Source organism: Monodelphis domestica, chromosome 3 (genome assembly GCF_027887165.1).
Source record: "Monodelphis domestica isolate mMonDom1 chromosome 3, mMonDom1.pri, whole genome shotgun sequence".
In the NCBI taxonomy this organism is placed as follows: domain Eukaryota; kingdom Metazoa; phylum Chordata; class Mammalia; order Didelphimorphia; family Didelphidae; genus Monodelphis; species Monodelphis domestica.
The window spans coordinates 520773748-520797822 of record NC_077229.1 but is presented as its reverse complement, the minus strand read 5'-3'; the positions used below and the strand labels follow the sequence as shown (position 1 = coordinate 520797822).

The window sequence follows — 24075 nt, the reverse complement described above, 5'->3', positions numbered from 1 at the left end:
TATCCAAAAAATATTCCTATAAAATACTATAGAAAAAGAGAAATAAAATGACTAGATACAAACTTAGCTTTTATAGCTGTGGAGATGCATAAACTTCTAAATCACAACCATAGCCATACTTAAAATGTTGAGCGGGTCTTAACTAGAGAGGCTTACCCACATCAATTCCTTGAATCGTTTAAAAGAGATCTTTAAAAAAAATCTAAACGCCATCAAATTACACAGAGATACCATCAGTAACATGACTGTTTAATCATTAGTGATTAATTTCAGGAGGGAAACAGACAGAAATTTCTGCATGCAAAGGCATGCCTCATGCATTTTTTCTCAATCAATCGTATGCCAAAGAATAAAATCTCTCTAAGGCTTTTATTACTCTAATCAATGTCTTCCTATATGTCTAAAAATAAACCTTGGAAGTGGAGAAAAGGAGGAGGCAGGGTAACCACGTTTTCAAATGCAGCCACACTTGGTTAAGTTGAAAAAAAATGCCAGGCTTGGGGCATACCCAGCATAGATTTCTCTGCTGAGAACTTGGATGTCACTTCTGCAAAGAAAAGGCTGTGAAGTTTCATTAGACGTGAACAGTTCTTATATCTCTCTCTGCAGATGCCTCAAGGTTAGTCAGAACCTAGAGGGAACTTTGCTTAACCAGCAGCTGTTAGCTGACAAGAAACCACAGGTTACAGGGAAAGGCTGATAGAAATCTGTTATTCAACAGGATTGGTCCAAGGTCATGCAGCTACTTAGTTGCTAAGCTAAAACTGTAACTCAGACTTGTTAGATCTGTGACCAGAGGTACAGGAGTCAAATATATTTTCATTATACTTAGCTAGTTGTGCCTTGGGCAGAAATATGGAAACAAGGAAAGGGAGAGAGTTATCGCAGTTATCTTCTTTCCTTTCTATTTTTAGAGTTATTTATTTATCTCCAAAATAAGAAAAGCACATGCAAAGGGTTAGAGGAACAGCAAAATGTCAAAAAGTAGAAGAGAAAATATATTTAACACAACGGAAATGGAAGATCATAATGGCAGCCAGTTCTGTAGATCCTTAAAAACGAGTGCCATTCGTTACATTCTTTCCCTTTATTTTGATAAGTTCCATGGACCCTATATACTATTAATCAGTGATGAGTCTCATAGACTTTGGGGTGGTAGCATTCAGCAGACATATGGAATAGTAAGTGGAAATTCACAATTCTTTTCATATGGACCATAAATTTGGAATTGAAACATCCTAGGAAAAATGGTTATAGGAGAAAAAAAGAAGAAATGCAGTAAAGGAACATAGATGTAAAGAAGGAAATTCAGGTGGGATTTATATAGATATCTTGAGTTTTTAACTACAAAGTTGAGCTTAGCATGCAAAAAATTAAGAAACAGGTCTAATATTTTCAGCTTGTGCTTTCTTTTTAGATGAACTTTTTTTGTTCTTAGAATCAATTACACTACCTCGTATTTTCAGTGTATAATTCCACCAAGGTGGTAACAAATCATGTTTTCTGGGGCAGCCTTAACTGAAATGGGATCTCTAGTAAAATACAGATGCTCTCCTTATTCTTGTTGACAGTTGAGGGAGAAAACGTCTCCCAGAAAGAATGTCATTTGCCAATCTGCTTAATAATAAAACTTGATGAAATATCTATAATTAACGTTGATTCATGATTAATTGTAATAACAGGCAAATATATCTAGTTTCATACTGCAAATGAGGACTTCAAATGGCCCAATGTATGAAATGACTTCCATTATCTTATAACTCAATTTGATGACTTCACTTCTCAGTTTAACTCAGAGTAGTTACATTTCTTTGTCTGCCATGGGTTCGAAGTCCTTAATGGGTTACCATGAAGATGCTCCACAAATTCTCTCACGTTTGATTTTGCAGACATGAGAACAAAACAATAGGATCTAGACCACGATGACTTCAACATCCACAAAGATGTTCTTTAAAATACTACCAAGTTCACCATGGAAATTCTATTCTTAGTTTTCAGAATCCAATGATGTAATTAACTACTTTCTAAATCCTAATGTTAGCAAGTCACGGAACAGAAAATATCATGAATAAAAGAATAGTCTTTGACCCCTTTGATAAAAATAGTACCTTCATTCAGTTTACATATTAACAGGCATACGCTTTGTGAAAGATTACGTAACCTGTCAATTAGTCAAGATTAGAAGTCAAATCTTATGTTTCGAGGTCCCGTAATCATCAGTCAATGATGTCTTAAATAATGCATCTATAATGAGTTCATTTCTAAGGATGAACTGATATTGTATGGCTTAATAAATGACTGTAGGTTAAAACCAAATGTAAGTTCTGGATGGTAATTTGAATGTCATTGTTTAATTTGAATAAGAAAAATATTGCTTAAATTAGACACTTTCATTTAGATATTAGTTGACATCACTGATTTCTTCTACATATGAACTGAAAAGTATAAAAGGTCATGGAAGAGGTGAATTTTTTTCTAATTTTGATAATAATCTTTCTTTTACACTTCATAGGTTTTACAAGGTAATTTTACAAACAAATACAATCTCTTTTGAGATTCGTGAAAATCTCTATGGAGTACTACAGACGTTATTTTTCTCATTTGACAGGTGAGGAAGCAGAGGTTAAGAGTTCACATAACTTGTCCCAGGTCTTATCACAAGTATCAAAGGTGGAATTGGAGCCCAGTCCTCTGATGTCTCCAAGTCTTTCATTCTTTCCACTACATCATGGTGGCTGTCTTTAAAAAGGTAATACAATATGCCGAGAATATTGCAGGAACAACTTGATGTTCTTGCTATGGCTTCAGGTATACATTTTCTCCCTAAACTGAATTTTTTGCATCGCTTGACAGGTGTTTTCATAATTTTATGTGGCCCCTTATCTTAACTTAACGCTGTATTCTAATTTTTAAACATTCTCAACAATCACAACAAAGAGGAAAGAAAACTCTTTAAAGAATCTAACACATTTAGACATAGAAAGCAAAAAGGTTACATGAAAAGTGTTTGCCTGAAAGAGCTTAGCCAAGGTCATATAGATTAAAAATTTTTAATTTATGGATGATGCAAGTAAAATTCAGCATCCTTTTTAAGACAAACGGAAAGGTCTGATTTAGTGATTTAAGAGGATGTGACTGGCAATAAAAAGATGTTCAGTTATACGAGTTAATGCAATACTGGAACCCTTAACAAATGTCAATCAAATTTATTTTCAATTCAATATTTAAAGTAATCCTACAGTGACTCTTTTTATAAAGCAAGATATTTCTTTTGTAATGTGAATTTCAGTAATACTAAGATCAAATTTTGTAGATCAAGTTTTCTTAATATGCATTAGTAATGAAAAGCCCATCTTGAAGACAGACGAAGACCTACCTGCCTCGTCTGAGATCTGGCTCCTTCAATTATTCTTTTCTCTGTCTCGTAGCTTCTATTTTTTTCCCTTTCCTCATTAGATCCTTCTCTAATGCAGACATCCTTTGCTTGACCTTGCTGCTTTTTCTAACTGCTCTTCTAGTTCTCTTCTTCTTTTTACTAGCAAATTTATAGAATTAAAGAGTCTACAGAGTCTGCTTCTTACATTTCCTCACAATTCACTGAAATTCTAAACCCTCTATAATCTGGCTTTTGCCATCATCACGGTACTGAAACTGCTCTTTTGCAAGTTGCCAATGACCCACTCATAATCAATCACATTTATGTGGTCTTTTAATATCACTTATAAAGTATTTTCTCAAAACAACACCCTGGGAAGTGGCTATTTCAAGTATTATTCCAATTTTGAAATGAGAAAAGTGAGACTTAGAGAGGTTAGAGGACTTGCCCATGTTAATACCAGGATGAAATATTGGAATGGAGACTTAAACCCGGTTCTCTCCTGATTATAGAGTCAATATTTGTCTGCTTTAATACTCCTTCTCACTACTGAGTTGAATGTTCACACCTCTTTCTCCTGACTCTTGCGCCCAGACTTTTTACCACACTACTGGTTTTACAGTGCTGGTCCTTTGTTTCTTCTATTGGTCCCTCTTCCTACTTCTGAATCCCGAAGGTACACAGCACCCTAGGAAGCTTTCAACATATTCTCTTGCATTTATATGCTTCTGATTTCAAAGAGCATGGATTCTCATAACGTCACCAGCTACCTCTATGCAAGCGACTCCTAGATCTCTATCCTTATCCTTGACCCCTTTTCTTGTAAGTTTTATTCTAACACCTCCAAGAAGCAACTGAGCATTTTTATTTGATTTATATTTGATTTATAAATTTATATTTGATTGCGTTAATATTTCAACATAATTTGTTATCATTATTCAACCTAATATTAAAAGTACCTTAAGCTTAACATTTCCAAAATTAAGTTATCATATCATCTTTTACTTGAAACTCTTCTTGACATGCTCATTTCTGTTTAAACAATCACTCTTCCTGTCGCCCAACTTCAGCGACATCCCTGATTCCTCCGCTTGGCCTCCTTGAGTATAATTAATTATCAGGCATTGTCAATTCTTCCTGCTAATATCTGGAGGATCCATTTATTTGTTCCTATTCCAAATGCCAAGACTTTTAGTTCAGCCTCTTATTACATCATTTTTGAACTTTTGCAACAATCCTGTAATTGGTCTCCCTGTCTTTAATCTCTGTCCATTCCCATCTAACCTCGATGTGTAATATTTTAATAAAATTGATCTGGTTATTTTATTCTTTCATTTATTTCCTCCTGTTTCCCAAATCAAAGCTAAGTGTCTTATCTTTTCTAGCCTTTTTGCGCACTGTTCCTCTAAAGTCATCTCCTGAAGCAAGATGGCATCAGAGCATTCCAGAGCAGGTCGACTTATCTAGAATTCCTTTCCCTTTTTCTCTTTCTATCTGACCTTCATGGTATCACTGAACCTCAAAGATAAAAGAAACCTTAGATATCAGACCAGTCCTGTTCTACTTGTGTCTTTGCGGTCTTCGAGTTCGGCACAATACCGAACATTTACTAAGTACTTAATAGATGCTTATTGAATAATTGTTTGATTTCATACTTGAGAGAAATTAAATTCAGTACTAGTAAGGATGTGGCCAAGGTCACACAGATAAGAGTCCTGGTCTCCCTACTTCCTAGGAGAAGGTTTCTTTTATTTTATTCTTTATTTTAAACCCTTACCTTCCTTCTTAGAATCAACACTGTGTATTGGTTCTAAGGAAGAAGTAAGGGCTAGGCAATGGGGGTTAAGTGACTTGCCTAAGGTCACACAGCTAGGAAGTGTTTGAGGGCAGATTTGAACCCAGGACATCCTGTCCTCTAGGTCTGGCTCTCAATCCACTGAGCCATCTAACTACTCTGAAAGTTTTATTTTAAAAGAAGGTTTAAATTAAATTCATATTTCCTACATAAAGCTGAGCTATTATAATCTTATATGAATAATCATATTTGATGTTTATCAAATATTTACATAAAGTTAGTTAGGTATTATTTCATGAATAAGCATTTGGCCTTCCCCCAGTGTTGCCCCTCTCTGTATCCTTAGTTCTCAAAACACAACACAAGATTTTATATAATAAGGGACTCAATAAAGATTTGTTTAATGATTAATGAAATTATAGCACCTGTACTTAATTAATACCCTTTCCTAACTGTATCTCATACTATCAGTTAAATCAATGCTAAATTAACTAGGAGTTAACTTTCAATGTAAAAAAGTCAATTTATTACCAGCACAAATATTAAAATATTTTAAGAGAAAACTGATATACATTATCCTGAATGTTCCATAATACAGACCAACAAAGTCTAAGAAAAGAAGCGGACACTTTATTATATGATTGAACTAGTGATCTGATTTAATTTATCAACATAACCACCATTTCATATTACTTTAAATATCACAGGATTACCTGCAAGAAGGATAAACAAGTATTTACCTCTGGCACAGAGGTTAAAGTTTATGTAAAAATTGTAGAAAATGCAGAGCCTACTAATATAGATGTGATTAGTTGTTGCTGTTGTTGTTGTTGTTTAATATGCTAGGAGTTTTCAAGGAAATTGGTTTTCTAGATGCCTGTCAGGTAACCAGAACATTTCTGATTGACAAGTGACCAAGCTGATCCTTTACTAAAACTCTATCCTTCGTTCATTTCAAGAAGTCATGTGAGAACTCTTATATTAATAAATGTATGTATACATGTATACGAAATATATGTATTATGCCAAGTCTAAAGTTCTTATTGTTAGCATCCCAACTTTATCTACTTGATACTATGCACCATTCATTTTAAGGAAGTAACCCACCATGTTTCCCCACTGTTTCCCCTCCTTCTGCTTTTTTTCTTTTTTGCTATTCTCTTTACTTAAAATTCCTCCAGCTAAATAATTAGCACTCGTGCTTCAAGACTTACCAATTCCATGAAGTTTACTCAATGGCACTAGTCAACATAATTAGTAATAGTGAATAGGATGATGATGTTATTTGTATGGCACTTTAACATTTTTAAAGCTCTGTTTTGTGTGTGTGTGTGTGTGTGTGTGTGTGTGTGTGTGTGTGTGTGTGTGAGACAGACAGACAGACAGACAGAGAAGCTAAGTGGTGCAGTAGACATAATACCCATCCTGAACTCAGGAATCTTCTAGATTTCAAATCTGGCCTCAGAACACATACTAGGTGTGTGACCTTGGGCAAGTCACTGAATCCTTTTGACTCAGTTTCCTCATCTGTAAAATCAGCTGGAGAAGGAAATGACAAACTGATATGATATCTTTGACAAGAAAACCCCAAATAGGGTCAGAAAGAGTTGGACACAAATGAAATGACTGAAGAATAACAAAACACACATACATGTGCACATACATGCACGTGTGCACATACACACTCATTTGATATTCACAAATACCCTGTGAGGTAAATGCTTTGTAAAAGAACTGTAAGAAAATACAGTATAACTATTGGATTAAGTCTGGAGAATTAATTCAAACATTGGTTCTCGCATTCACCATTTGAGTGAATGTAGGCAAACTTTTTAACCTCTTAAGATTCAGTTTCTTTATCTATTAATGTTTATAAAATCCTCTAATCTTATTGACCAATTTCAGGTTTTTGTGGAATCAATTAACAACGTGAGCTGAGATTTTCTTATGTGATAAAATGTCTTTCCTTCTAGTTTATCAGCTCACCAATTCATCATTCGTAGAGCTGCCAAAATAATCTTCCTAATGCACATGCCTGATCTTGTTACTCCTTGTCTTAAACATCAGCAGTTGCTCCACCTTTTCTAGCAAATACAGTTTAAACTTCAGGTTCTGGCACTTGAATGACTACCCAATCTGGCAGCAACCTATGTTTAGAACTGTGTCACATACAACTCCTCTTCCTATTCTTTCTGTTCCAACCAGACTAGACTATTTTTTGTCTCTTGTTCCCTCCTTGACTCAATTATTCATATTCAAAAAGATGCTGCTAACTATAAATAAAATGTATCTCCTCACAAAAGCAGGCCTAACAGGAAATGTTCGCTCTCTTGGAAATCCTAAGTCGTTAGAGTAGCTACGTGCACTGGAGAATAGTCAAATTACATTTTCTTCAAAATATGTCAATTGGTTTTAGAATACAGATTTTTCATACCAATTTGATCCCTTCATCTGTGATATCTATCATCCAATGTATCTCTTCTCTTTTTTTACTCAATTCCTTGAAAAAAAAAAAAGCTGTCAATAACCAGTGCCTCTACCTACTCTCCTTTTACTCTCTCCCAAGTTCCTGAAGTCTGAGTGCTGACGTCATCATTTAGCCTGAGCTCTCTCCAAAGTTAATGACCATCGTTCAATTGCCATATCTAACAGCCCTTTTGCCCAATACTCATCCTTCTTGGCCATTCTGAAGCCACTGATAGTGAGGCTCACTATCGTCTCCTTAACATTCTCTTCTCTCTAGTTTTAGTGACACTATTCTCTCCTACATTTCCTATCCCTCCACTCATCGATCTTCCTTGCTGTCTCTTAAACGAGGTTATGGCTACTAACTTCCTCTCTCTTACTTCAGTTGGTGATCTCATTGGCTCCCATGTATTATCTCTATTCAGTCATTTTCATGTCCAACTATTCATGATCCCTTTTGGGGTTTTCTTGGTAAAATACTAGATTGGTCTGCCATTTCCTTCTCCAACTTATTGTATATACGAGAAAACTGAAGCAAACAGGGTTTTGGGACTTGCCAGGGCCACACAACTAGCAAGCATTGTAGATTTGAACTCAGGAAGATGAGTCTTGAATCCATGCCTGGTACCCTATCCACTGTACCTGCTCACTGTCTACTATCCTCAAATCTACTTATACAGTCCTAACCTTTTAATGACTTACAGGCTGATATCTTCAACTGTTATTAAGTATCTCAAACTAGATTTTCAAGAGGGAACTCATTAGCTTTCTCCCTAACTCCACCCTCTTTCAAACTTCCCTAATTATTGTTAAGGTCCCATTTAGCCCTCCTTTCCCTCAGCTTCCAACCTAAGGGCCATCCTAGCCTTCTCTCTCTCTCTCTCTCTCTCTCTCTCTCTCTCTCTCTCTCTCTCTCTCTCTCTCTCTCTCTCTCTCTCTGCCCCTCCCTCCCTCCCTCCTTCTGTCTCTCTCTCTGTCTGTCTGTCTCTCTCTCTCTACCCTACTAATACTCCTAACCCCCACCTGCCCAACCCCACCAATTACCAAACTCTCAACTTTACCTTTGTCACATCTCTCCCATATGCCCCCTTTCTTCTCTCCTGTCACATCAACCACCATGACATATCATATATCACATCTAGTCTACTTCAAAAGCCTCCTAGCTAGTTTGCAAACAATCTTCCTTAAGCACAAGACCGACCATGTAGCCCCTCTACCCAATAAACTCTAGTGGTTCCCTTAGAATTAAATAGAGCATCCTCTGTTTGGCATTCAAAGCCCTTTATAACCTGCTTCCACCTAGAGTTTCTAATCTTCTTACATCTCACATCACTACCCTTCTGCCATCCTCTGCCATCAAGTTACAGTGGCTCCCTCCACGCTATTCCTTCATTGAGGTGCTCTATCAAATGACTCCAGGCATTTTCACTGACTCTTCTGCATGCCTGCAATACTCTCAGTCATCGATACCTCCGGAATCCCTGGCATCCTTCAAGTTACATATAAAATCTCACCTTCTACAAGAAGCCTTTCCTAATCCCCCTTAATTTTAATGCCTTTCTTCAACTGATTATTTCATAAATGTATATATACATATATAACTTGTTTGTATATAATTACTTGTATGTTATCTCCTCCTTTCAACTATGAGCTTCTTGAGGGCAGGGATGCTCTTTTATTTAATTTTTTATCTTCAGTGCTTAGCAGAGTAACTATTGAGTACATAGGAGAAGCTTAAAAACCAATTAGTACCAATTGATTTTGATTTTCAGAAAAAACTCAGGTAACATCGTTAATTAATTCTGCCCAAACACGGAAATGAGCAAAAGAATGTTTCATGGCAATTACTTAAAAGGCAACGTCAACTCACATATAAAATGTAATATCCTTGTAGACATCGAGCTCAAGTAGTCATTCATCTTAAACAGATAGTGGGACTGCTGTTATACTATTCGGTTGAAGTTTTATTTTAATGTCTTAATGATGGTTTTACAAAATGATGTTGGTTTGATACAGCATTCTATAAGGCATATCTGTGCAAGCTCTCTTTCTTCAATGGAGCTCATTCTGATTTGGAGAGCTTTGAATTTCAAAGACAAACTCAGATACGGTATCATTAAAGCTCCACTTTCTACCTATACTTGCTGAAATTTTCCACAGAAAGGATATCCATTAACAATATCCTTAATATTTATTTTATCAAACAGAAGGGAATGTACGTAGAAGGTAAAACTAGTTTACATACGCATGAGCCATAATAATGGATTATAACACCTTATTTGCTGTGAAGATATTAAAATAAGCAAAAACAATCTAAAACTTTATAACCAGTACAAGCTTCCTGAAAAAGACACAAGAAATTTCAAATTTTCAAAATTATTTCCCAAAGAGGCCAACCACAGTGTGTGAAAATATGTGCATGCATATGCATGTCCAGGTAGATGGGGAGGTATTAGCAAGCCAGTAGTAAAACAGTACCATAAATTTCTACATAATGATAATTAATGTGAAAAGTCTCAGATGTTATAATTTTTATTTCCTCATTAAGAACATCTGTAAATAATATAAATCTACGAGAAATCATGACAACTTTCAAGCCAAAAGGTAAGTGGACATTGTTCTAAAACAGAGAAAGACAGGACAGATGGGTTAACTTGATGAAATAGTATTTCTTCTCATGAAAAATTAGAATGCTGTTCTCTTAGAATCATATATGAAGCTCAAATTATTGCCAGCTTTTTTGTAGGTGAGACAGAAATTTTTAGCTGCAGAGAATCCTAAGGGTTTGTTTTTTTTTCTCATTGAAATATCTGGACATTGATTTTATGTTTGTTTGGGGTATGCGTGTGTAATTAATTTATAGTACATGACACTTGGACATCATCAACTGAAGCCGAGTTCCTGTAATAAGTTACTTTGGAAAACACTGGGAATATCATGTTGACAACATGAAGTCAATAAAGTATAAACACTGTTATTCCAAGTGTCACTATAATGCAATTTCCATTTTTCCTGGCATCTGCTCTATACACAGGGTATACATGCAATACAGGAGTTCATTAAATTGGTTTTCAGTTAATTCAGAAACCAAATTACCTCAACATTACATCTTTCATATGTCTCAGATGCTTTCATTGTGAAATTATACAATTTATCATGTATAAGATTCCTCTGAGAGATGGGATTAATTTTGACATTTGGCAAGAAATACTGTTCCTCATCACCTTCATCATCAACATCATCATCACTAACATTTATGTGCTAAGAGCTTTGCAATTTAGGGCTTCCAGTTTCAGTGGGAGGAAAAAGAAAAGAGAGCTGGATTGTGTACTTCCTCTCATGGGTTAGGGACTAGAGCAATAGGATATGGATCTCAGTTCCAGATTATATATTTACTCCATCAATTTCTTGACAATTGAAGTCTGGAAAGTAAGGGGTGGGGATCAAAATTATCTTCTTCCAAATAATCTGAAGAACACTGAAAATTCAGCCAACAGGACTGAATAAGGCTTGATTCTTCCTGTTCGTAGAAGTAATATTATGAATTTCTACCAAGTCCCAATTATCCAACAGTTTTTAGTGCTCCCTTTTGAGAACTTTCTGAACACTATCAACGTCACAATACATTAGTCAGTTATGTTTGTTCTAGCTTTCTTTTCTAAATGGGCCTGGCACTTAATTTCTCTCATTCTTTTTAATAGAAACAAGCCCTTTAATCTATTACTACTCTCTTTGCTAAGCATGAATTCATACCTTTAAAATTCACCTTGCTTGTCCAAATAATATTCCCACAAAGTGTAAAAAGAATAAAAATTCTTCTAAATGCCCTATGTTTTTATCGGCCCTTTTCCTGTCATTTTGATCTTACTCGGGCTCTCTCTGGTGAATTTGTTGAACCAACTATCGAATACAACATTCCCTGTGAAGGGATAGATCTAAGCCCACTGCTGTCAAAGCAACTGTGGTGTGGGGTTTATGCTGATCAGATCTTGAACAAAGGTTAATGAGGCACCTGGTAATAAACAACTCTTTTCCCTAAAAGAAAAGTACAATTATGTTAATGAGTACAGAGAAGTGTAGTCACCTCCCCGAATGCCTCCCTATAATGTTCTTTATTTAACCTTTATTTAATAGCACTCAAATTCCATTCATGTTTCCTTCCACTATGCCTTGGGATGATTAAAAACAGAATTGATGCAGTAAATTCAGTCTTTCACTTAAAAAAAAATAGGTATATTCTTCCAGATTTGGAAATTAAGAAACACAACAGAAATCCTATTACCTACCATGAAAACAGTACAGTGGCAAGAAAATGGTTTCCTACTATAAAAATCTCCAGAAAAAAAAAACAGCTTTTAAAAATATGTAAATGGAGTTAAGTCTATAAGTCAGAAACTTATTATTGAAAGTAATTCAATTGAAAGTAATTATTGAAAGTAATTCATTTACGTATTACTCTTTTAAGAGATGCATAAAAATTCAAATTCCAAATTTTCAAGGAAGTACCCAGAAGAACTCAGTACTCTGCTTCTACATTTCTTATTTCCTAGACAACTGATTTCTACAATCTATTTACCTGAGAAGGTGTGAGTATTTGCCTAATGAATTAAGTATATTTTACCTTTTGCATGTGATTTCCATTTAAGATGGGGAATGGAAAGAAAAGGTGCATTCTTAATGCTGATTTTAAGAGCCAATTAAAAATGGATGGCATATGTTCCAGAGAGTAAATAGATGCAAATAGAAGAGCATATATAACAGTACGAGGCATATTGGGCAGTATCAGTTCTTTTCCCTTTCTCATTGGTTTAGTGACACACATTTTGGAAGAGCAATCGTCACCCCTAATGAGCGCATTATATAAAATATAAAATAAATATAAATATAAAAATAAATATAAAATATAATATAAATATAAAAAATAAATATAAAATTTTTCTGAGTACTGTATGCTTTCTTTATAGTAAAAATTCAATCACATTTCTCAAGTAAAAGGTCAGTTGGGATTTATTAAGAGGACATTCATTGAAACAATTAATATTCCAAAATCTTAATAAACTTTTTACTGTTAGTCTTAAGCAAATCTATATTTCTGTTCATGTGTGGGATGAGGATTATCATAAAGGAAGCCATATAAAATGACTTACTTAATATTGGTAGACTGACTATTTTAAATGTTTTTAAGATTAGTCAAAATAGAGCCAGCAAACAACACTTTGGTTGACTTCCTTCATTATATGTGATCGAGTTTTTAGAAATCATACGGGTCCGTGAACATAAGAATGTAATTTTTCTTCCTTCAGATTGCTGACCTATATTGCTGAAATTTGAATGTCAAGATCTAAAGCATGCGTTCTTTAGCAGAAATATTAGTCTAAATGAACACATTTTCTTCATTAGGACACTTGGTTGGAATGGGAGGAGGGGAAATCTACCTACCAGTCAATTTCCTGAGCTTCTTTCCTGAATATGCTATCAAAGGAATATTGAATGGTGGAATTTTCTTAGGAGGGGGTCCCAGATATCATTGCCATCATCATCTCTAACATTTATATACACTTACTATGTTCCCAGAGCTTTACAATTACTATCTAATTTGATCCTCACAACAATCCTGGGAGGTAGATACTATTATTATTCTCCATTTTCCCAGATGAGGAAATTGAGGGAAATGATGTTTAAGTGACTTACCTAGGGTCACATAACTAGCAAATGTCTGAGACTAGAGACTAGTGAGCTCCAATCTTCTTGACTCTAGGCTGGTGCTCTGTCCATTGCTTTGCTTTACATCCCCAGTCCATGACTACTTTTCCATAATATTCCTAACAAAGTGCTTTCTGTTCAAAGATCTCTGGAATATCAGAAAACCCACAAGCGCCTGATTCTATCTCTTCTACTTTTAGGCAGCTTTAACGTTTAGAGGGCAACGATAGAGAGACAACTCAAATGGGAGTCAGAAATTCGACCACTTTCAAATACTATGTATGTGGTGTTGAACAAGGTATCTCGGTGTCTCATTTTGATCTTTGGTGAATTGAAGTGTTTGGGCAAAATGGCCTTCGATATTTCTTTTAGCTATCAGAGTATGGAGTTTTCCCTTCTGCTGACCTCTTTACAATAGCTGCTCATTGCTTCTATTTGTTCTCCAGGGCCATGAAAAACACATCTAATCTGCACATGACATCTTGTTCCCTACAAAACTAACTGAGCATCAATTTCTCCATGTTAGCTGTCCAAAGGAAGTGATCATTCTATAAAGACGCTCCTTCCCTGTATATCCCAAAGATGATTATGATGAAAGGGAGGCAGAATCACAAAGAGATTCCTCCTGAGTTACAACACATCACATTGTTAAACACGGGTTTATACACTCTATGGGGGTGCAAGTAGGAATGGATATGGCAGCCATCCCCACCACTACTACTGCAGTCCTTTTGCTGGATGACCAAATATGGTGCACTCAGATACAGAGGACTGAATAGAAAACTGGAACATAGATTCATTCCAAACCGGAAAGATATTACATCTAGAGCATTATCAACTCTTCATTAATAGAGCTGAGAAGCTACATCATTGGCATTGGCTAAGTTGGCTCCTTTTGATGGGCAGAGAAACCAGCTCTTCCATGGAAACAAAAGGCATACATACTGCCCCGAAGGACAGAGGTCAGTCTAGGGGCTGCCACTACGACTTACCAAATAGCAGCAGTTAACAGTATGCCTCCACTGTTTGCTAGAAACAGTTCTTAAATGAGGTTACTCACTAAAGGGCTGAAAGGCATCTAATTAAATCTGCTTTTCTTCAAGCACCAGCTCTTAGAAATTTTTTTAATTGTTCAATTTTAATGTTTTTCTGTCTGGATTAACTACCAGAATTATAATTGGGACTATTTCAGCTAATTTATTGTAGGTTAAATAAGCTTTTGTGGGTTAGCCTTTGAACCTAACCATGATTTATAACAATGTTCCAATGAGAAATTCTTTCCAGATTTTAAGGAATCCACAAAGGATGCTTTAGAACAGGGGTTGGCAAACTCTGGTCCCCAGGCCAAATCTAGCCTGCCACCTATTTTCATGAGATAAGAAGAATTTCTAAATTTTTAAAGGAAAAGAATTTCTAAATGAACACAAAGTAAAAGCCATGCTTAGCCCAATCATACAAAATCAGGTGGGGACTATGTTTGTTTTATAGGTCATAGATTGCTGACCCCTGTTTTAAAATACAAATGCTTCATTAGAATTTAAACTCCTTGAGGACAGGGACTATAACCCCAGTGATTCGCACAGTATTTGCCTGGCACATAGTACAGAAGGGACTTAATAAATCCTTATTGGTTGATTTAGAGAAGGGAAACAGTCGTACAGAATTCTTCTGCCTTCATTGATGAATTGTGTGACCTTTTAAAATAAGTTACTAATAACCAATTCTATACAACCAAAAGATTTCTAAAGTCGAGAACAGACCATTTTAGAAAGCATGTCATCTAAATTTGTCATTTTTCCCCAATTTATAAATTTGCATTCTATGGGATAAAGTTGCCTCAAGTACCAAGAACAAAATATTAAACATCGAGATACTATATAAAACAGAAAATCATCAGTTAACCACCACAAATATCAACTATAAAATGTCAATTTAAAAATACATGCCTAGAAACATTTTGTTTCCTTTTAAAAATGAAACCCACAGATCATAAAACATGCTTCTGTTTATTTCTGGGTTGTATATCTTTTTTCAATACCTAATAAGTCCTTTAGTTTAATGAGGCTTTAGGGGCATAGCCCTTCAAAGAAAATACTAATTTCTGCTATGTACCTCTAAAATCCTATCAATCTAAAGATAAGACTGCAACAACGACAATTTATAAAAAGTTGAGCAGCATCTGAACAACAAAGGTTTTTCTTTTTTTCTTTTTTTTGTGCTTAGTGAGGATAGATTTACTAATAATTCAAGAAATGTCTAGCTTTCAACAAAGCACACTGAACTAAAATGCATTTCAAGATCTAATCCTGGAAGGGAATCAGACCTAAAAGAGGTACCTGATATATGATATTCTTGTGATTTGGGGTTTTTCTTATCCACTTCTTCCACATTGTCTCCCAAACAGCCCGCTCCCTTCTGGTTATCTATATTTTAGATAAAGAATGCTCCAGGCAGCCTACAGACTACCTTACACCACAGAAAAGTCATACAAAAGTGGGTTCTCTCAACCCCCAAACATATATAGATTTGCAGAATAATCTCAATCTGAATGATCACTATGATAAGACACAAATCAAGTATGGTCCTTGAGATGAAAATTTTTCTTTTAGAAAATTTATCGATACTGTCTTGAATTTAATATTTTCTTTCATAAAATCTGACCTAATTTTGATAAAAGAGTAAAGCTTGGCACAGCTTTCTGTACTGTAGCTGTGAGCATGGTAATTCTTTCTAAAGAGCTCTATCCTCAATAATAAGATATTTTTAAAGTAGAAAGTTGAAGCCTATGATTTAATACATTAATGCTTTACTTCCTTTTAGCTGCTTCTCTATAATGCTACAATAGAAATTCTCTCCATAGAATTCTGGGAAAATTCATAGGGAGCTATTTGGTTATAATGTAATGATCCCTGATATAGTCATTTACAACGTTCAAAGAAAACATGGTCTCATTTGGTCCTCATCACTGTCTGAAGTAAATTTCTCTGTCTCCAGTGTCGCTCTCTTGACATTATCTCCTGACCTGGAGGTCAGATACCACTGAGAAAATTGAGCTATAGATCAGCTGCGGGAAAAGGGAAGCTAAGAGTCACAAGACAGGAAGTAGAGCTTAGTCCCCAGGACTGCTTCCCACCCTGGGCAGTGTAGACCAATTAAAAAACTATGGTTGGCTACTGAGACATCAGGTGTGAGCACAGTCAGAAGAGAATAGGCTTGATAAATGAAGGCAGGTATGGAGCTCCAGGTTGGAACTTCCAAGTTTCCTGGTGACTACTCTCCTCAGTGTCCCTGTGCTTAGGGACCCAAAATGGCGGCCACAGTGTAGCCAGCTAAGTACCTTTTCTATCTTTCTCCTATTTTTCCCTCTTTTCCCTCCTCCTACTTTTGATTTAATAAAATTACTAATTCTAAGGACCAGTCTCTTAATTTCACCCTTAACATAACAAACCTATAAAGGCAAGGATTATCATCTCAATTTTTACAGATGAGCAAAGTGAGGCTTAGAGAAATTAAGAGGCTTGGTTACAAGGTTACGTTGCTAGAGGGTCTTTTGAATTCCAGACAATGCTCTATTTTCACTACTCATAAGATATGTGTGTGAACATATGAGTGTGTCTTTGCAAACATCGTTAAATTAAGTAAAACTATGTTCATATGCCCTTGATTGCTTTCCCAAGTTTGGGATTCATATCTCCAGCTGGCTAAATGATGTTTTCCCCCTGGTTATCAATGGTACCTCAAACTTAATATGGCCAAAACAGAGTCCATTATCTTTTTTGCCATAATTAACTAGTAGCTAACATTTATATGGCACCTACTATATGCCAGATACTCTACTAAGTGCTTTACAATTATCTCATTTGGTCCTCACAACAACCCTTGGAAGTATGCTATTATAATCACCATTTTATAGATGAGGAAACTGAGGTTAAGAGATTTGCCTAGAATCACATAGTAAGTATATAAGGCCATATGTGACTTCAGGCCTTTCTGACCCCAGGCATGGTACTCTCTTTACTTTTCCACCTGGCTGCCCAGTTTTTCTATCAATACTATCATCCCAGAAACTTGGTGCCATCTTTGAATTTCCCTTCTCCTCCACCTCTCACATGTAATCAATTCAGTTCAAGAAGTGTGGTTATCCAATATCTCCTCAGGGTTAGCCATGGTGCTAGGGAGGCAAAACTAAAATGGAACCATCTCTGAACTTACAGGGCTCATAGTGTAAATGCCAGGGGTGTACTTTATCCCATTCTCTATTCCTGCTGTCATCTAAATGATTCCTTGCAGGAGCCACCAAGAGGTCTCCCTACCTCCTTTCAAACCATCCCTGTCCCAACCAGTACTAACACTGTTGACACAGTCTATTCCCAAAACAGGAAGTTAGAGTTTTATAAGAGGGATCCAAGCCTTCCACAATCTGGGGCCACTCTACAGTTCGAGCCTTTTTTTCTCCTTTTAGGTACATTATGGTTCACTTCAACTAGACACTCTACTATACATAACCTGCACTTTCCTACCTCTGTGATTTTCCTCATGATTTTCCAAATGCCTACAAGAACTTCATCTATCTTTATGCCAGCCCCTTGACCCCAACCTGATGAAATCCTATCCATCTTTTTAAAGCCCAACTCAAAAAACATTATCTGCAGTAATTCATCCTTGACCTCCTCTCGTGCTGGAAGAAATGCCTTTTTTCCCCCATGGTGGACTTCAGACAGCATTGTCTTCATCTCTTTTATGTACTTTTCAGGTATTGTCTTGGGTTCGTTCTTTATGAATATATTTGCCTACTATCTGTAACATATAATATCAGAAAAATGAGTTTCAATAAACCCACCTTTCCAAAAATGTAGCACAATGCTTTATATGCTCCATGTGCTTAGTAAATATTTGACGAACTGAATTTGAAAATTCAGTCTGTATTGTAAAACCTTTCTTTTTACAAAAATATTCTTATTGTGACATGTGGCCCGCAACAAGTGAATCTAAAGTAACGGTCATGATAAACACTTAACACAAAGAGAACTCCAGCTATCAGCATGCCACTTCATTTAGAGCAACTAATTATGTCAGCGATATTCTTAGGTTTGTCCCTTTTAAATCTTCCTAAGGAATCAGATGTCTCGGAGGAGTAGCTAAATGCATTCTACAGATTGGAAGGCAAAGGATGCACTGGCAAAAATTTAGGAAAATGGAATAAAAATAATAGTATTAAAGTCATATGTATGAAACAGAACATCTAATAATATATCTGATGGGCAGCTAAGGACCAGGACTACCCATAAATATCTAGAGTAGCAACAACTAGCTATAGAAAACACACTGGTTCTACTCTTTACAAGGAGGTATTTCTCAAATCACCTCAAAGTATGATTACTTATATTTACTGGTTTCTGCTTTTTCTGACATAATCGCTCTTAGAATTATTCTGTAAGCAAGACTTTAGAAGTCTCTAAAAATTTTCCTTTATTAATTTGACCATTCTATATTACAAGTATTTTCTTGTTTTATTATTCTAAAGTTCTTCAAATACCTGTTTACATAAAAATAACACGAATGTCTAAAGAAGATCTTTTTAGCCACTTTTTTCTTAATTTTTTTTCTTTTTTTAATATTTTGAACTCTTTTTTTCTTAATATTTTGATAACTGCATTTGGTATCATTGGTTTTTTGTGCCAAAGTATTTTATTTTATCCATCTAAAAACATTCAGAGAACTGGTCCAAAGGCTTCAGTCTGTTAAAGAGACCCTTGCCACAAAAAGCCAAGATCTCCAAAATTATTTCAATGGAAGACAGTCGTCATTGTCAGATTGAAAAATAACAGCCCAAACATAACTGATGATTTAGTAATAATGTCACATAGCACAATTATTTAATATAGAACTATTGAGGAAAAATAAAATAATCATCACGGGGTTCATGATGTCCTGGGGTTTCCCCAGAACAGATGGTGGGAAGAGCCTAAAGCTATAAAAGTAAATTAAATCTCTATCTTAAGCAATTTGGAAAACAACATAAAAAGCTTTAGGCCATTATATTTCCTAAATTCTACATAGGTGACTAGAATCAGGAGGGAAACCAATTGTGCTCATGGTAGTAAAGAAAAAATATATGTTGTCTCTGATTTACCCAAAGGATGTGTTGTTTAGGAATCTAAATTAGGTGAGTATTTTAAAATAAAAGTATCTTTCTCCCTAATTAAAATCAGTTTGCTTACGATTATCTTTTTCAACTTTCTGTTCACTATAAAAACAGAACCTTCTTCAGTATCACTAAATTAATTCTTAAAGGACAGATTTTTTGTTTTGTTTTAGAGAAATATATATACACACACACACATCCAATGAGCTATAAAAACCACCAAAGAGATGAAAAACATTCCCTGCCTGGTAATGTATGTTTTATCAACCTGACAGGTAGGTTTCATACTGATTTCTGCACATTTTACAATATTAGACTATTGATGAATTTAAGAAATGGGCAAAGAACCATTTGCGAATCTTGTTCATTTAGCATACATTCGGAGAGAGCGCGTTTCTATGAAGGGAAATTGCCCTTTGAAAATCTTTCAGGTTTAATTTTCAGTACAATGTATGTTGCTTTTCTGGGACCTCCACATTGACTCTATTACTGCTGTCTTCAGCAGCATGAAAGAAAGAGTTTAAAGAAATATTTCAACAACAAAAAATGCATGAAAGAAAGCTTTCATGCTTATGAAACATGGTTGAAAATTTAATTTCACTGACTATCAGGCCAACACATGCCTTGTAAATGAACACCTCCTTGTTACTAATTTTGGACTATTTTACTGTTCATTTAAAAAAAGTAATTCCAGCAAAACTCATCTGAACAGCATAAAGCTCTTGGTATTTTAAAACATTTTGGAACAATTACTTTGATGGGAGCTCTTGACAGTTAAATGACTCTGTTAAATGAATGTTATAGAAGACACATAATGATTTTTAGTGAAATATTGAATTTAACTAAAAATGAGGAAAACGAGTCATAAGCACTATGGGTATATTTGAATAATAATATCTTGCTTCTAAAGATCAATGTATTATATATTATTTTCTAATAATCATGCTATCAGCGAGTCAGGTCACATGTATATTTCTCTTTCTACACTATTTATTGGTTTTCTATTATTGTTGTTGTTTCCTTATCTGGGAACCCAATAGGGACATCTCTAATTCTTCCCTCAAAACATTTTCTTTACACTGGAATATCATTTTCCTTTTAGGGAGTAATGGAATTATCTGCCAGTTCTCAAGTCTTCTCATTTGTGTTCTTGTAATTGTAGTTGCGCTCTGTCTCTCTCTCTCTGTCTCTCTCTCTCTGTCTCTCTCTCTGTCTCTCTGTCTCTCTGTCTCTCTCTCTCTCTCTCTCTCTCTCTCTCTCTCTCTCTCTCTCTCTCTCTCTCTCTCTCTCTCTCTCTCTCATTGGCTCCTTGGGATTCCAAAGTAAATAATCACAAGTCTGAAATATTATGCTCACAAAAACTGTCAAATTATGGTAAAGCTGGCTTTTTTGGAATGCTTTCATTTAGCATTCTTTTTAAAATGACATAAAATATTAGACAGAATCAATGTTTTACATTTGTATAACTGCCTCAGAAAAGAAATAATGAAATAATAAAAGTTTCATCATTCCATTCCCCCTTTTTACCAAGTGCAAATGTAAGAGAGCAAATGCACGATTCTTCATGTGAAACTATTGAGAGGGAAAAGGGAGAAGCTATGAGGAGTACTTTTCCTATCTACACTGGTGCTGACATGCCTTTACAATGTAATTTTACAAAACTTTATTGTCCTCCCAAATTTCCTTTGCTTTTCAAGTATATTCTCTTCACTACGCCAATAAAGGCAGGCTCTCTCTTTACCTTTAATGACCAGATAAAATGCCATCCCTTTTTAGAAACTGTCATCCATCTACAAGCCCAAAGTCATTCTTTGAATTCTCTGAGTAATCTGAATCTTTCTCATATTCATTCAAAATCTATTTTGTATAAAACTGATTTGTGTACATCTTATCTCTCTAGAAAGGTAAGTTTTATAAGTTCTGTCAGAGCTTACGTAGTATTCTACTTATCACTTGCTTCTCCCTCAGGGCATACTTTACATAGAGCTGTACAATACTTTTTTTAAAAAATTTAAACTTTAAATTTTAAAAATTTTAAAATACTTTTTTTAAAAATTTACTTTCTGCAGTAAACAGAAAAGTAGAAAAGACAACGTCATACATGGAGAACAGTGTTTCCTGATGTACAAAATAGACTCTGCCATGGGAAACTATTTTTAAAAGGTATAATTGTAATGTCTCATTTCTTAATAAACAGAAGAGCCTAAGATGTCTGACAAACTAGATATTACTCAGAAAGCTGGATGAAAAGGATCGCTGAAGATTTCTTTTTTCAGATGATGGTGGGAAAGAGAAGGTAATTTGAAGGGTTGTTAGCAAAATGTTTTGCTGGGAAAGGCTCTGAAGTGCTTACTGTATATGGACATTTGCTGATCACAGGTGGGTAAACTCACTCATACTAGTTCACTTAGAAGATACTCTCTGTAGTACTTTACACTTTTTCCTGCTTAAAGACACAGCTGCTCTTAATAATTATCTTTTCTCCTTGGTGCAAAGAGATTATTTATCCTAAGCCTGCTGACATTCGCAGGAGTTTTAGCTTTCTCCACTGAAAATGTAGATGATTGAAAGGATATTGCTAACACCTGCATAAGAAATTCAATGACTCCATGGTATGTAAATTTAATTATTTTCTTTTTTTCCATGGTTTTTTAAAAAACATTTCTGAGATTTAGAAAAAGTCCTAGCAGCATCTTTTCATTTAAAAGTGGTTCAGTGGTTCACTGAACAGGCTGACACACAATTTCATAGGGTGGGTGAGTGGGGGAGCTCCACCTTTAATCTAATTTGTGCTTTCAATTCCCAGCTAATGTATCTGGGGAATCTGATGTCTGCATTTACTAAGAGACATCTGTAATGCATAGAGCCAAGCCCTCTGCAATTTCATGAAGCATAGGTGAAAAATTAGTCTAGATTCCTGCAGCTGCTATGCAACATAGCAGAGATTTATCAATTTCTCCATATACTCACAGATGTAGAAATATTCCCGGCCTGGCCTGAACTCAAATCCTAGAGAAAAGGGAGTGAAGAGCTGGAATTTTTCAGAAAATTTCAGTGGTCCATTTGGAGAATGTGGTCGATTACATTCCCACCTCTTGAAACCTTTGGAGGTATGGTCACAGGAGCTATAGCCATCAAAGTTCACCATGTAGAGGACATAGCGTTCTGTCTTGTCTTCAGGGACTGAGTCCTCGTAATGAGGGCAGAACACATCCAGGTAGTCATTAATACAGACATCGATGTGGTAATCCCCTCTCTGGAATCTAAGATAGAAGGAGAAAAGGATCCGATTATTCACAGGCAGAGCTGTCAATCCAGAGGTAGGATACTATACAGTGGAGTTACTTTACAATGTGGAAGTTAAGTAGGGGAAGATCTACCACTCTCATCTTACCATTGTTAGTGCATGAAATCATTGCTCTGAGTGTTGGGATTTGTGTGTATCGTGATTTGAGTTACTGTGTATTCCAATCCAAGTAACTGTAAACTGTTACAGTAGAGTTTGGATTGCCCTACCTTTGGTTACCCTGCATGGAACATTCAAATCACATTTGAAGTTTTAAGTGTAGACTTTTTCAAGTTCCCGAGTTACTTCTGTAGTAATTGTAGCCAATGTTCAATTGTCGGCATTAATCAAGTGGCAGGATAAAACAGTATCACATATAAATAAACTCCAAGCTTCATTTTATTTCATTCTCCCCTTTCTCCTCTCTGCCTCATATCTCTTTCGAAACTAAATTTTAAAAGAAGACAAAATGTTCAATTTCTATTGCTTTTTCTAATTTACCTTCAGGAGACTGAATGGTTAGTAGTGAAAGGGAGAACATCAAGAGCACAAGCAATAAACCTGAATTAGTCTTAAGTCGTCAGATACACATAAACACCCATCAGTTCTGGTGTACAATTTAATCAAGTTTTTTCCACCAATCAGTTCAACACTTTCCCAAATATACCAAGTCAAATCAGCGTAGGAATTGGTAGGAAGTGTAATGGGGGGGGGGGTGGGGGGGGCTTAAAAATGAGTTCCACTAGGGTTGGAGGTATTACCTCTAAAATCTTATAATTTTTTAATCCACAAAATTGTTTTCAGCAGCAACTAAAAATAAAGGGTTCATTTTAAAGTGCTTCAAGCATAGATAACCATAATGAGGCAGTATAATGAAAAGAAACAGTAATCACTTCATTTTGAGTTGCAAATTAACTGTTCTCAGACTGAGGTACTGCTAAAAACAAAACAAGACAAATATCCTGGCTCAAAAGATATGATAGAATCTTCAGAAATGCAAGGACTTCAAAGGTTTCGAGTTCAACCTTCTATCTAAAGCAGGAATTTATTCTTCAGTGTTCCTTAAAAAGCCTGTCCTATGCGTAAATACTTTTAGTGGTTATTCAGAGACAGACTGTTCCAAACCTGGACAGATCAAACTATTCGAAAGTTATTCATTATACACTATTGAAATGGATTCCCCCATGTGATTAATTTGTTGACTCTAGTTGTCACTTTTATTTTCTCTTCCCCAAGACACACCTTTAAACATGTGATAACCATATTCTCCATGAAGAACATACCCAGGTCCTCAAATTGTTCAT

General features: G+C 35.5%; 1 protein-coding gene across 2 annotated transcripts in view; it reads right to left on the bottom strand.

The window, feature by feature from the left end:
* Positions 1-24075, bottom strand: part of EFNA5 (ephrin A5) — a 321408-nt gene that overhangs the window by 34528 nt on the left and 262805 nt on the right. For both annotated transcript variants that reach the window (XM_001364736.5, XM_001364804.4), the window contains exon 2: positions 22456-22748. In XM_001364736.5, the coding sequence (XP_001364773.1) occupies positions 22456-22748 (293 nt within the window). The remainder of the gene's footprint in view (positions 1-22455; positions 22749-24075) is intronic.